Genomic DNA, 13,734 nt, shown 5'->3' with positions numbered 1-13,734 from the left:
TTTTAATGTGGATCTTTTTCTTTGCATGAGGATAATTTTGCAAAATGTGCATTGCTAATGAGTAAGCATATATATATATATATATTTTTTAACTTTTTATTATTAAAGTAGTTCATGCCCACAGAATGGCAGAAAAATCATGCCAGTATTTCCACAAATGAGTACTCTCTTGTAACCAGCGCCCATGTTAAAAAACAGAATATACAACGGGGTGTGGGGACTCATGCCTGTAATCCAAGTGCGTTGGGAAACCAAGGCACGATGATCACTTGAGACCAGGAGTTCAGGACCAGTCTGGGCAACATAGAGAGACCCCATATCTAAAAAAAAAAAAAAAAATTTAAAAATTATCTAGGCGGGGCTAAGTGCAGTGGCTCACGCCTGTAATCCCAGAACTTTAGGAGGCTGAGGTGGGTGGATCATGAGGTCAGGAGATCAAGACCATCCTGGCTAACACGGTGAAACCCCGTCTCTATTAAAAATACAAAAAATTAGCCGGGTGTGGTGGTGGGTGCTTGTAGTTCCAGCTACACGGGAGGCTAAGGCAAGAGAATGGCGTGAACCTGAGAGGCGGAGCTTGCAGTGAGCAGAGATCAAGCCACTGCACTCCAGCCCGGGTGGGAGAGGGAGACTCCGTCTCAAAAAAAAAAAAAAAAAAAATTAGCTGGGTGTGGTGGCATGAGCCTGTAGTCCTAGCTACCCAAAAGACTGAGGTGGGAAGATTGCTTGAGCCCAGGAGTTCCAGGCTGCAGTGACCTAAGAAGGTGCCACTGCCCTCCAGCCTGGGCAACAGAATGAGATACCATCTTTAAAAAACAAACAGAATGTGACATATGACAGACCCAGAAAAGCATCCTCATGCCACCTCCCTATCACTATAGTCCAAGGGCATACTCTTTTAACTTCTAACAGCTCAGCTTCATTTTGCTGGTGTTTTAACTTTATGTAAATCAAATAATGCATTGTGTGCTGTGTTGTGTCTGGCTTTATTCACTCAACCTTATGCCTGTGGGAGATGCATCCATGTCTCCCTGTGATTGTGGGTTGGTCCTTCTCCTTGCTGTATAGTGTGCCACGGTGTGAATGTACCACAGTTTGTTTATGGATTCACCTGTCCATGAGCATTTGGATTGCTGCTAGTTTGGGGCTACTATAAATGGTGGTGTTGGGCCAGACATGGTGGCTCACGCCTGTAATCCTAGCACTTTGGGGGGCCAAGGCGGGCGGATGACTTGAGGCCAGGAGTTCAAGACCATCCTGAGCAATACAGTGAGAACCTATCTCTACTAAAAATACAAAAAAATGTGCTGGGTATGGTGGTGCATGCCTGTAATCCCAGCGACTTGAGACGCTGAGGCAGGAGAAGCGCTTTGACCCAGGAGGCGGAGGTTGCAGGGAGCCAAGATAGTGCCACTGGACTCTAGCCTGGATGACAGAGTGAGACTCTGTCTTAAATAAATAAATACATAAAATAAATGGTGGTGTTCTCAAGTTTCTAGTACCCATTTTTGGTGGGCATAAGCGCTTGTTTCTGGTGGTTTACACCCACCCAAGAGTGAAGATGTCCAATCACAGAGTAAGGGTATGTATTTTATTTTATATGTATATGTATTTGTTGTTGTTAATTGAGACGAAGTCTCGTTATGTTGCTCAGGCTGGTCTCCAACTCCTGAGCTCAAGCAGTCCTCCTGCCTTGGCCGCCCAAAGTGTTTGGAGTATAGGCGTGAGCCATGCGCCCCGCCAAGTGACTGTATATCTAACTTTAGTAGAGACTGCCAGTTTGTATCATTTTATATTCCCACTAGCAGTGTACCAGAGATTCAGTTGCTGTGCACCCCACCCTTGTGATGGTCAGTCTTTTTTTTTCTTTTCTTTTCTTTTTTTTTTTTTGAGACAGAGTCTCACTCTGTCACCCAGGCTGGAGTGTAGTGGCGCGATCTTGGCTCACTGCAAGCTCCGCCTCCTGAGTTCAAGCAATTCTCCTGTCTCAGCCTCCCATGTGGCTGGGATTACAGGCACACACCACCACGCCCAGCTAATTTTTGTATGTTTAGTAGAGACGGGGTTTCGCCATGTCGGCCAGGCTGGTCTCGAACTCCTGACCTCAGGTGATCCGCCTGCCTCGGCCTCCCAAAGTGCTGGGATTACCGGCATGAGATACCATGCCTGGCTGATGGCCAGTCTTTTTAGTTTTAGCCATTCTGGTGGCTGTGCATTCTGCTGTGGTTTTACTTAGCATTTTCCTAATGACTAAGAACAACGAAGAAGGTGAAGCATATTTTCATACATTTATTGGCCATTCAGATATCCTTTTGCGAGATGCCCATTCAGGTCTTTTTTTTTTTTTTCTTTTGAGATGGAGTCTTGCTCTGTTGCCCAGGCTGGAGTGCCACGGCATGATCTTGACTCGCTGCAACCTCCACCTTCCGGGTTCAAGTGTTTCTCCTGCCTCAGCCTCCTGAGTAGCTGGGATTACAGGTGTGCGCTACCACACCAGGCTAATTTTTGTATTTTCAGTAGAGACAGGGTTTCACCATGTTGGTCAGTCTGGTCTCGAACCTCCCAAAGTGCTGGGATTACAGGCATGAGCCACCGAGCCTGGCCCCATTCAAATCTTTTGCCCATTTTCTTATTAATTTGTCTGCCTCTTTCTGATGTGTTTGGAGGAATGCAAGTACGTAAGCAGACATATGTGTTGTCAATGTTTTCACCCACTCTGTGGCTTATCTTTTCACTGGCTTAACAGGGCCTTTGATAAACAGATTTTTTTTTCTTTCTTTCTTTTTTTTTTTTGAGACAGGATCTCACTCTGTTTCCCAGGCTAGAGTGCAGTGGCTCAGTGTCTGCTCACTGCAGCCTCAACCCTCAACCTAACCTCCCAGGCTTAAGAGATCCTCCCACCTCAGTCCCCTGAGTAGCTGGGATTACAGGTACGGGCCACCATGCCTGGCTAATTTTTGCATTTTTAGTAGAGACGGGATTTCGCCATCTTGCCCAGAATTGTCTGAAACTCTTGACTTCAAGTGATCAGCCCGCCTCGGCCCCCCAAAGTGCTGGGATTAGAAGTGTGTGCGACAGTGCCCAGCCTGATGAACAAGATATCTTAATTTGAATGTAGTATAATTTAATAATTATTTAACAATCATTTCCTGTATGGCTAACATTATTTGTGTCTTGTTTAAGAAATCTTTGTCTATTCCAAGGTTATGGAAATAGTCCTTGATGTTTTCTTCTGAAAACCTAATTTTTCTTTCCTTTTTTTTTTTTGAGACGGAGTCTCGCTTTGTCACCCCGGCTAGAGGGAAGTGGCATGATCTCGGCTCACTGCAACCTCCACCTTCCGGGTTCAAGCGATTCTCCTGCTTCAGCCTCCCCAGTAGCTGGGACTACAGGTGCATGCCACCACGCTCGGCTAATTGTTGTATTTTTAGTAGAGACAGGGTTTTGCCATGTTGGCCAGGCTCATCTTAAACTCCTGACCTCAAGTGATTCTCCCACCTCAGCCTCCCAAAGTGCTGGAATTACAGGCGTGAGCCACTGCACCTGGCCTAAAAGCCTTATTTTTAGTCCTTTCACATTTGGATTTGTAAGCGGAATGAAATTTATTTGTATATATTATTGTGTACAGTGCAGGTCAGTTTGTTTTCGTCCCCCATATGGATATCAGTTGACTCAGGTCCATTTATTTATCCTTTCCCTACTGAACTGCAATGTTGCTTTGTCATAAATCTGAGAGCCACTTATCTATGGGTTTCTGCATGCAGGTATTGCTATAACTGATACAAGTTTTATCATGTTCCAGATTGCATTCTTTGCTTTTTTTTTTTTTTTTTTTTTTGAGACAGAGTCTTGCTCTGTCTCCCAGGCTGGCATGCAGCGGCACAATCTCGGCTCACTGCAACCTCCGCCTCCCGGGTTCAAGTGATTCTCCTACCTCAGACTCCGGAGTATCTGGGATTACAGGCGCACACCACCATACCTGGCTAATTTTTGTATTTTTAGTAGAGACGGGGTTTCACCATGTTGGCCAGGCTGGTCTCGAACTTCTGACCTCAGGTGATCCATCTGCCTCGGCCTCCCAAATTGCTGGGATTATGGCTGTGAGCCACCACGCCTGGCCACATTATTATTATTATTTTTTCAGAACTCTGCCTTAAGACTCATCCATGTGTCTCTGAGTGCATTTGTTTATTTATTGATTTTTAAGACAGGGTCTTGCTTTGTCACCCAGGCTGGAGTGCAGTGGTGTGATCTCGGCTCACTGCAACCTCTAACTCCTGGCCTCAAGCGATCTTCCCACCTCATCCTCTCCAGTACTACAGGTACTGCAGAACTGCAGGTGCACTCCACCATGCCTGGATAATTTCTATATTTTTGTAGATAGAGACAAAACCCAGGTTCTTCCCTGGGTTCGAATTCTTGGGCTCAAGCAATCCTTCCACCTTGGCCTCCCAACGTGCTGAGATTACAGGACCATAATGAACCACTGCACCCGGCCAAATTAAAGTCTTATCCTAGGGAAATGTGTTTCACTTGTGATTGTTATTGGAGAAGAAGTTATTGGAGAAGAATGTATAAATGGTAAAAAGCTGGGCATAATAGTACTTGCCTATAGTCCTAGCTACTTCGGAGGCTAAGGGTGGGAGGATCATTTGAGCCCAGGAGTTTGAGACCAGCCTGGACAACATAACAAGACCCCCATCTCTCCAAAAAGTAAAAATGAAAAACATAGCCATCTGTGGTGGTGCACGCCTGTAGTCCCCTCAGGAGGCTGAGTTGGGAGTGTCCCTTGAGCCTAGGAGGTCCCTAAGCCGTGATCATGCCTCTGAACTACCGCCTGAGTGACAGAGTGGGACTGTCTCAAACAAAAAATAAATAAATAAAATAGGCCGGGCGCGGTGGCTCAAGCCTATAATCCCAGCACTTTGGGAGGCCGAGACGGGTGGATCACGAGGTCAGGAGATCCAGACCATCCTGGCTAACACGGTGAAACCCCGTCTCTACTAAAAAATACTAAAAAACTAGCCCGGCGAGGTGGCGGGCGCCTGTAGTCCCAGCTACTCTGGAGGCTGAGGCAGGAGAATGGCGTAAACCCGGGAGGCGGAGCTTGCAGTGAGCTGAGATCCGGCCACTGCACTCCAGCCTGGGCGACAGAGCGAGACTCCGTCTCAAAAAAATAAAATAAAATAAAAAATTAAGGCCGGGCTTGGTGGCTCAAGCCTGTAATCCCAGCACTTTGGGAGGCCGAGACGGGCGGATCACGAGGTCAGGAGATCGAGACCATCCTGGCTAACACGGTGAAACCCCGTCTCTACTAAAAATACAAAAAAAAACTAGTCGGGCGAGGTGGCGGGCGCCTGTAGTCCCAGCTACTCCGGAGGCTGAGGCAGGAGAATGGCGTAAACCCGGGAGGCGGAGCTTGCAGTGAGCTGAGATCCGGCCACTGCACTCCACTCCAGCTCGGGCGACAGAGCAAGACTCCGTCTCAAAAAAAAAAAAAAAAAAAAAAAAAAAAAAAAAAATTAAAAAAAATTAAAAAAAATAAAAAATAAATAAATAAATAAAAGAACTCAATATAAGCACAATAGCAGACAGAGGAAACTTGTCATTTGGCCTGGAGTATTTTTGTTTGTTTGTTGTTTGTTTGTTTGTTTGTTTTGAGACAGGTTTTCTTTCTCTTGCCCAGGCTAGAATGCAGTGGTGCGATCATGGCTCACTGCAGCCCCGAACTCCCAGGCTCAAGCGATCCTCCCACCTCAGCCTTCTGAGCAGCTGGCACCACAGGTGCACACTCACCATGCCTAGCTATTACTTTTTTTTTTTTTTTAAGAGATGGGAGCCTCACTATATTGCCCAGTCTGGTCTCAAACTCCTGGGCTCAAGTGATCCTTCCACCTTGGCCTTCCAAAGTGTTTAGATTACAGGTGTGAGTCACTTCGCCCAACCTGGCCAGGAGTCTTGAAACCCCAAAGGTATCTGTGTCAGTTACGGTCCTGGCAGGAAGTAGATGGCATCCCACAAAGGGGTAAAGTTGGGGCAAGTTTAATGAAGGGACTATTGACATAGGGGTGGGCAGGATTGAGGGAACCTACAAGGGCAGCAGGCACCCGCAGCGTGCAGAGAAGGGAGCACTGAGAGAGGAGAGAGACGTCACCAGCAGGAGCTGGGGATGTACGGAAAGAAACCAGGCACTGCCAGGAGCAAGTCAGGCAGGGAGGGAGGGAGCAGGAAGGAACAAAGCCCTTGACTCCTCTGATCTCCTGCTGGCCAAACCCAGTTGGAAGTCTGAGGGGCTCTGAGGGTTGGGGAGTCCATTCATACAGTCCACACTGGCCAGCCTCCCTGGACCCACCACAGCACGGGGAAGAGGAGTGGAGGGTGGCACCAGAGGGGGAAACAGAAGACCCCTACACAGTAAACACACCAACATGGTCAACATTCAACGTCATCTCAGGTCAGGGCAACACTCTGAGATTTTTTTTTTTTTTGAGAGTCTTGCTGTCACCTAGGTTGGAGTGCAATGGCGCAATCTCGGCTCACTGCAGCCTTCACCTTCCAGGCTCAAGTGATTCTCCTGTCTCAGCCTCTCGAGTAGCCAGGATTACAGGCACGCATCACCACGCATGGCTAATTTTTGTATTTTTTGGTAGAGAGAGGATTTCATCATGTTGGCCAGCTGGTCTCAAACTCCTGACCTCAAGTGATCCGCCCACCTAGGCCTCCCAAAGTGCTGGGATTACAGGCATGAGCCACCATGCCCAGCCCCATGACAATGCTTTTTGTTTTATGATTTCATTTTGATGATACCCAAAGAAAGTGAATAGAAACTGATCCTGGGCTGGGTGCAGTGGCTCACACCTGTAAGCCCAGCACTTTGGGAGGCTGAGGCAGGAGGATTGCTTGAGCCCAGGAGTTTGAGACCAGCCTGGGCAACATGGCAAGATCCTGTCTCTATAAAAAATACAAAAATTAGTCAAGTGTGGTGACGTGTGCCTGTAGTCCCAGCTACTGGGGAGGCTGAGGTGGGAGGATTACCTAAGCCCAGGGAGGTTGAGGCTTCACTGAGCCATGATCATGCCACTGCTCTCCAGAGCCTGGGTGACAGAGTGAGGCATAGAAAGAAAGAACGAAATTGAGAAAGAATGAAAGAATGAACAAAAGAAAGAAAGAAAGAAAGAGAAAGGGAGAAAGTTAGAAAGAGAGAGAAAAAGAAAGAGAGGGAGGGAGGGAGGGAAGGAAGGAGAAAGAAAGAAAGAGAGAGAGAGAGAGAAATAAAAGAAAAGAAGGAAGGAAGGAAGGAAGGAAGGGCCGGGCGCGGTGGCTCAAGCCTGTAATCCCAGCACTTTGGGAGGCCGAGATGGGCGGATCACGAGGTCAGGAGATCGAGACCATCCTGGCTAATACGGTGAAACCCCATCTCTACTAAAAAAATACAAAAAACTAGCCAGGCGAGGTGGTGGGCGCCTGTAGTCCCAGCTACTCGGGAGGCTGAGGCAGGAGAATGGCATGAATCCGGGAGGTGGAGCTTGCAGTGAGCTGAGATCTGGCCACTGCACTCCAGCCTGGGTGGCAGAGCGAGACTCCGTCTCAAAAAAACAAAAAAAGAAAGAAAGAAAGAAAAGAAAGAAAAGAAAGAGGAAATTGATCCTGGACCATCTTAATGGCAACTTCACAAAGGATGATACTCCTGTGTGTGTGTGTGTGTGTATGTGTATATATATATATATAATTATTTTTTGAAACAGGGTTTCACTCTGTTGCCCAGGTTGAAGTGTAGTGTTGCAACAATGGCTCACTGAAGTCTCAGCCTCCTGGGCACAAGGCATTCTGCCATCTCAGCCTCCTGAGTAGCTAGGACTATAGGCACAGGCCACCATGCCTGGCTAAGTTTTAATTAATTAACTTTTTTTTTTTTTTGAGACAAAGTTTTACTCTTGTTTCCCAGGCTGGAATACAATGCGTGATCTCAGCTCACTGTGACCTCCGCCACCCAGGTGCAAGTGATTCTCCTGCCTCAGCCTCCTGAGTAGCTGGGATTACAGGCGCCTGCCACCATGCCTGGCTAATTTTTATGTTTTTAGTAGAGACGGGGTTTTACCATGTTGGCCAGGCTGGTCTCGAACTCCTGACCTCAGGTGATCCACCCACCTTGGCTTCCTGAAGTGCTCTGATTACAGGCGTGAGCCACCACACCTGGCCTGATTTTTAATTTTTTACATAAATGGGGTCTTGCTTATGTTGCTGAGGCTGGTGTGAAACTCCTGGCCTCAAGCAATCCTCCTGCCTTGGCCTCCCAAAGTGCTGGGATTATGGGCATGAGCCACCATGCCTGCCCTGATTTTTCTATTCCTGATTACAGTCTTGTCAGCATGGAGCAAGAGTTGAGAACTGAAATGCCCACCAAGACCAGATGGGCTGCATATGCTGAGAGAACTGGGACCTCCTGTAAGAGGGCAGCACCCACACAGCCCCCGCAATGGCAGCCTGGCAGGAATGGAGGTCCAGGGTTGCCCTATCGTGTGATATTTCATGAGAAGCCAAAAATCTAAATTTTTTAAAGACAAAATCTTCCTATTTTAAAATGTTGGCAACTGATTTACATTTTTATAAAACGCAGTAGGGGTGCAACCAAATATATCTCCGAGGCTGGGCACAATGGCCCATGCCTGTATCCCAGCACTTTGGGAGGCTGAGGCGGGCAGATCACCTGAGGTCAGGAGTTCGAGACCAACCTGACCAACATGGAGAAACCCTGTCTCTACTAAATATACAAAATTAGCTGGGCATGGTGGCACATGCCTGTAATCCCAGCTACTCAGAGGCTGAGGGAGGATAATTGCTTGAACCTGGGAGGTGGAGGTTGCAGTGAGCCAAGATTACACCACTGCACTCCAGCCTGGAAGACAGAGGGAGACTCCATCTCAAAAAAAATTTATATATATATATATGTGTGTATGTGTATATATATATGTGTGTATATATATACACACACACATACACACAGACACACACACACATGCACACACATACATACCCACCCCTACCTCTCTCAAGTATAAGATCCCAAAATCAATGATCCCCCAGAATCCATTGAAGAAAGCCAAATCTAGTCCAAATCCTTCTTTTTGCAAATGTGAAAACTGGGGTCCAAAGAGGGGAGATGACCTTGAGAAGTCACCTGGCCAGTTATTAATAGAGACAAGGCAGAACCCAGTTGTCCTCATTCTGGTACCACCCTGGGGATGCACTAAAATTCCACTTTGGCTGTAGTACTAGCCAAAATCTGCTATTTGGTGTGGGCATCATTTGTTAGAAGGCAGAGGAATAAATACTCAATTTAGCATCTTTTCTGCCATCACTTCCTCAGGTATGATTGATGATCGTATTAACGTAGGGTACCATCTTATCTAAACAGCACAAAACCCACATTGACACAAACAAGATACTTCCTTTGCATTTACTGTTAATATTTGCATATTCATTTTCAAACTAGAGGTAAACATTCAAGGTGCAATTTAAAGTTAAAAAATACAGATAAGTAAATGTATATTTTCTACTGCTAGAGTAAAAAGCAATACTTTTTAAAAAATTTGTATTTTTAAATTTAGTAGGTACATAGTAGTTATATATATTTATGGGATAGATGCTTTTGTGTTGCAGACAATCCAATTATACTCTTTTAATTATTTTAAAATGTGCAATCAGGCCAGGTGCAGTAGCTCATACCTGTAATCCCAGCACTTTGGGAGGCCGAGGCGGGTGGATCACTTGAGTCCCAGAGTTTGAGACAAGCCTGGGCAACATGGCTAAACCCTGACTCTTCTAAAAATACAAAAATTAGCCAGGTGTGGTGGTGCATGCCTGTAGTCCCAGCTATTCACAAAGCTGAGGTAGAAGGATGGCTTGAGCCCGGGAGGCAGAGATTGCAGTGAGCCATGATCTCACACCACTGCACTCCAGCCTGGATTTGATACAGGACAGACCCTGTATCAAAAAAAAAAAAGAGAAAGACAAGTACAATTAAATTATTATTGAATGTAATCACCCTGTTGTACTGATATCAAATGCTAGACCTTATTCATTCTTTCCATATTTTGTACCCATTAACCATCACCCCTTCCCTTCACCCCACTATTGATAATATTACCAAGGTAAATTTTATGAAAAAGGAAATTATTGAGAGATTTCAAATGGTTAAAGGGGAAATAGACTGGAAATACACATCTTTATTCCTGAATTAATAGAAAACTTAATATTAATAGGAAACAATATTATTTAGTAATGGGATTTTAACAGTAACCGTACAGGCTAAGCGGCCAAAAATCGACTTAACAGTACAGTGGCTTAATGGAGAAGCTATTTCTCCCTCCCAGATAACCTCGAGATGAGCAACCCAGTTAGCAGGAAGACGTAGCTCAGAGAGGTCAGTGTAGATTCCTGGTTAATTTCATCTTATGTTCTGCAGACCTTGACCTTGATTTTCCAGTTTATGGGAGTCAGGGGAAGAAAGAGGAAGGCCAGGCAGCAATTTTCTTTTTCTCTTTTAAACTTTTATTTATTTATTTTTTGAGACAGAGTCTTGCTCTGTCACCCAGGCTGGAGTGCAATGGCGTGATCGCCGCTCACTGCAACCTCCGCCTCCCGGGTTCAAGCAGTTCTGCCTCAGCCTCCCGAGTACCTGGGATTAGAGGCGCCCGCCATCACACCCGGCTAATTTTTGTTTTTCTGGTAGAGATGGGGTTTCACCATGTCAGCCAGGCTGGTCTCAAACTCCTGACCTCAGGTGATCCACCTGCCTCAGCCTCCCAAAGTGCTGGGATTACAGGCATGAGCCACCGTGCCTGGCCTAAACTTTATTATTTATTTATTTAGTTATTGGAGGCAGAGTCTCACTCTGTAGCCTAGGCTGGAGTGCAGTGTCACGATCTCAGCTCACTGCAACCTCCGCCTCCCTGGTTCAAGTGATTCTTGTGCCTCAGACTCCTGAGTAGCTGAGATTACAGGCGTGTGCCACTAAGTCCTGCTAGTTTTTTCTATTTTTAGTAGAGACAGGGTTTCGCCAAGTTGCCCAGGCTGGTCTCGAACTCCTGAGCTCAGTCTATCCACCTGCCTTGGCCTCCCAAAGTGCTAGGATTACATGTGTGAGTCACTGTGCCCGGCCTTTTAAAAACTTTAAATGATGAAATAATTACAGATTCATAGGAAGTCGCAAAGATAGTACAGATGACAAAAGGCATGTAACTGGCTGGGTATGGTGGCTTGAGCCTGTAATCTCAGCACTTTGGGAAGCCTAGGTGGGAAGACTGCTTGAGCACAGAAGGTTGAGACCAGCCTGGGCAACATTGCAAGACCCTCGTCTCCACAAAAATAAAACAAAAAAATCAGCCGGGCATAGTGGCATCTGCCTGTAACCCCAGCTACTCAGGAGGCTGAGGTGGGAGGATTGCATAAGCCTGAGAGGTTGAGGCTGCAGTGAGCCATGATTGTGGCACTGCACTCTAGCCTGGGTGACAGAGAGGGATTGTGACTCCAAAAAAAAAGTAATTCTACTAAAAAATGTCCAAAAGATTTGAATAGATATTTCTCCAAAGATATACAACTGTCTGATAAGAGCATGAAAAGATACACAATTTCACTTGTCATTAGGGAAGTGCAAAAGAAAACCACAATGAGGTACCACTTCACACCAACTAGGATGGCCATAGTAAAAAAAAAAAAAAGGGAGGGGAAATGACTAACCACAGTGGGGCTAACATCTGTAATCCCAGCACTTTGGGAGGCCAAGTTGGGTGGATTGCTTGAGCCCTGGAGTTTGAGACCAGCCTGGGCAACATAGTGAGACCTCTGTCTCTACACCAATACAAAAATTAGCCAGGCCTGGTGGCATGCCTCTGTCGTCCCAGCTACTTGGGAGGCTGGGATGGGAGGATCACCTGAGGCTGGGAGGCAGAGGTTGCAATGAGCCAAGATCGCACCATTGCACTCCAACCTAGGCAATGAAGTGAGACCCCCATCTCAAGGGGAAAAAAAAGGAGGGGTTGGGAAATAGCAAGTGTTGGCAAGGATTTGGAGCCTTCACATATTGCTGGTATAGCAACTTTTTTAAAAAAAATTTTTACTTTTTCTGAGACAGGGACTGGCTCTGTCACCCTTGCTGGAGTGCAGTGGCATGAGCACAGGTCACTGCAGCCTCGACCTCCTCAGCTTAAGCGATCCTCCTGCCTCAGCCACTCAAGGAGCTGGGACTACAGGGGCATGCCACCCTGCCTGGCTAATTTTTTGTATTTTTTTTGTAGAGACAGAGTCCTCACCATGTTGTACAGGCAGGTCTCAAACTCCTGAACTCCAGCAATCCACCCACCTTGGCCTCCCAAAGTGCTGGGATTACAGGCATGAGCCACCATGCCTGGACTATGGTGCAGCTACTTTGGAAAACAGTTTGACAGTTCCTTAAGGCTGGGCACGATGGCTCATGCCTGTAATCCCAGCACTTTGGGAGGCTGAGGCCATGGCTGTATTTATCTGTGTCCCCACTGAATTGAGCTCTGTGAGGGCCCTGTCTGTATTCACAGAGTCTTTAACAGGCACAGAGTGTGTGTTCGAATGTTTATTAAATGAATGAATGACTACAGCCAACTGGGGTCACAAGTGGGGAAGGCTTCCTATACAAGTGACATCTCAGGAAAACTTCAAGGGACAGGAAGGTTGTCACCAGGTGGGTGGCAGAGGGTAGGGGAAGGCGTCCCAAGTAGGAGGAGACATGGCTGCTGAAGCTGGACTCTCTCTTTTTTTTTTTTTTTTTTTTTTTGAGACGGAGTCTTGCTCTGTCGCCCAGGCTGGAGTGCAGTGGTGTGATCTTGACTCACTGCAACCTCTGTCTCCCTGGTTCAAGCAATTCTCCTGCCTCAGTCTCCTGAATGGCTGGAATTACAGGCATGCACCACCACGCCCGGCTAAGTTTTTTTTGTATTTTTAGTAGAGACAGGGTTTCACCATATTGGCCAGGCTGGTCTTGAACCCCTGACTTTGCGATCTGCCCCTCTCGGCCTTCCAAAGTGCTGGGATTACAGGCGTGAGCCACCGCGCCCGGCTGACTCACTCTTTTTTTTTGTTCGTTTTTGAGGTGCAGTCTTGCTCTGTCGCCCAGGCCTGAGTGCAGTGAGGCGATCTTGGCTCACTGCAGCCTCCACCTCCCAGGTTCAAGCAATTCTCCTGCCTCAGCCTCTCCAGTAGCTGGGATTATGGGGGCGCCCGCCACCATGTCCGGCTGCTTTTTATATTTTTAGTAGAGACAGGGTTTCACCATGTTGGCCGGGCTGGTCTTGAACTCTTACCTCAAGTGATCCGCCTGTGAGGGGGGACTCTTGCAGGGAGCTGGGCCTGAGCAGGCTTGGCTTGGGGAGGGCTGGGGTGAAGATGGAAGCGCCTGGGAGGCTCATCAGGGCCTGTCCTCCAGATGAGCGGGAAGCCGTGCAGAAGAAAACCTTCACCAAGTGGGTGAACTCGCATCTCGCCCGCGTGGGCTGCCACATCGGGGACCTCTATATGGACCTCCGGGACGGCTTCGTGCTCACGCGGCTCCTGGAAGTGCTCTCTGGGGAGCAGCTGGTGAGGGGGCCTGAAGGGCTGGGGCAGGGGTCCTCCCTGGGGTCTCAGGCTGGGGTTGGGCTTCTCTGGAAGGGCTGAACTGCAAGCAGGGGCCTGGCTCATGGGCGGGTGGAGCGTGCTAGAAGG

At 47.3% G+C, this 13,734-nt stretch overlaps 1 protein-coding gene across 4 annotated transcripts in view; it reads left to right on the top strand.

The window, feature by feature from the left end:
* The window catches only part of SPTBN4 (spectrin beta, non-erythrocytic 4), a 117,578-nt gene that overhangs the window by 13,581 nt on the left and 90,263 nt on the right, over positions 1–13,734 (top strand). For all 4 annotated transcript variants that reach the window (XR_004440579.1, XM_033224963.1, XM_033224965.1 and 1 more), the window contains exon 3: positions 13,457–13,608. Coding sequence is in view for 3 of the 4 variants with exons in the window: in XM_033224963.1 (XP_033080854.1) it covers positions 13,457–13,608 (152 nt within the window). In the remaining variant the exon portion in view is untranslated. The remainder of the gene's footprint in view (positions 1–13,456; positions 13,609–13,734) is intronic.

Source organism: Trachypithecus francoisi, unplaced genomic scaffold, assembly GCF_009764315.1.
Source record: "Trachypithecus francoisi isolate TF-2019V2 unplaced genomic scaffold, Tfra_2.0 Lachesis_group12, whole genome shotgun sequence".
Lineage (NCBI taxonomy): Eukaryota > Metazoa > Chordata > Mammalia > Primates > Cercopithecidae > Trachypithecus > Trachypithecus francoisi.
The sequence above is the reverse complement of the archived record's forward strand: the minus strand, read 5'-3'. Positions and strand labels throughout refer to the sequence as shown.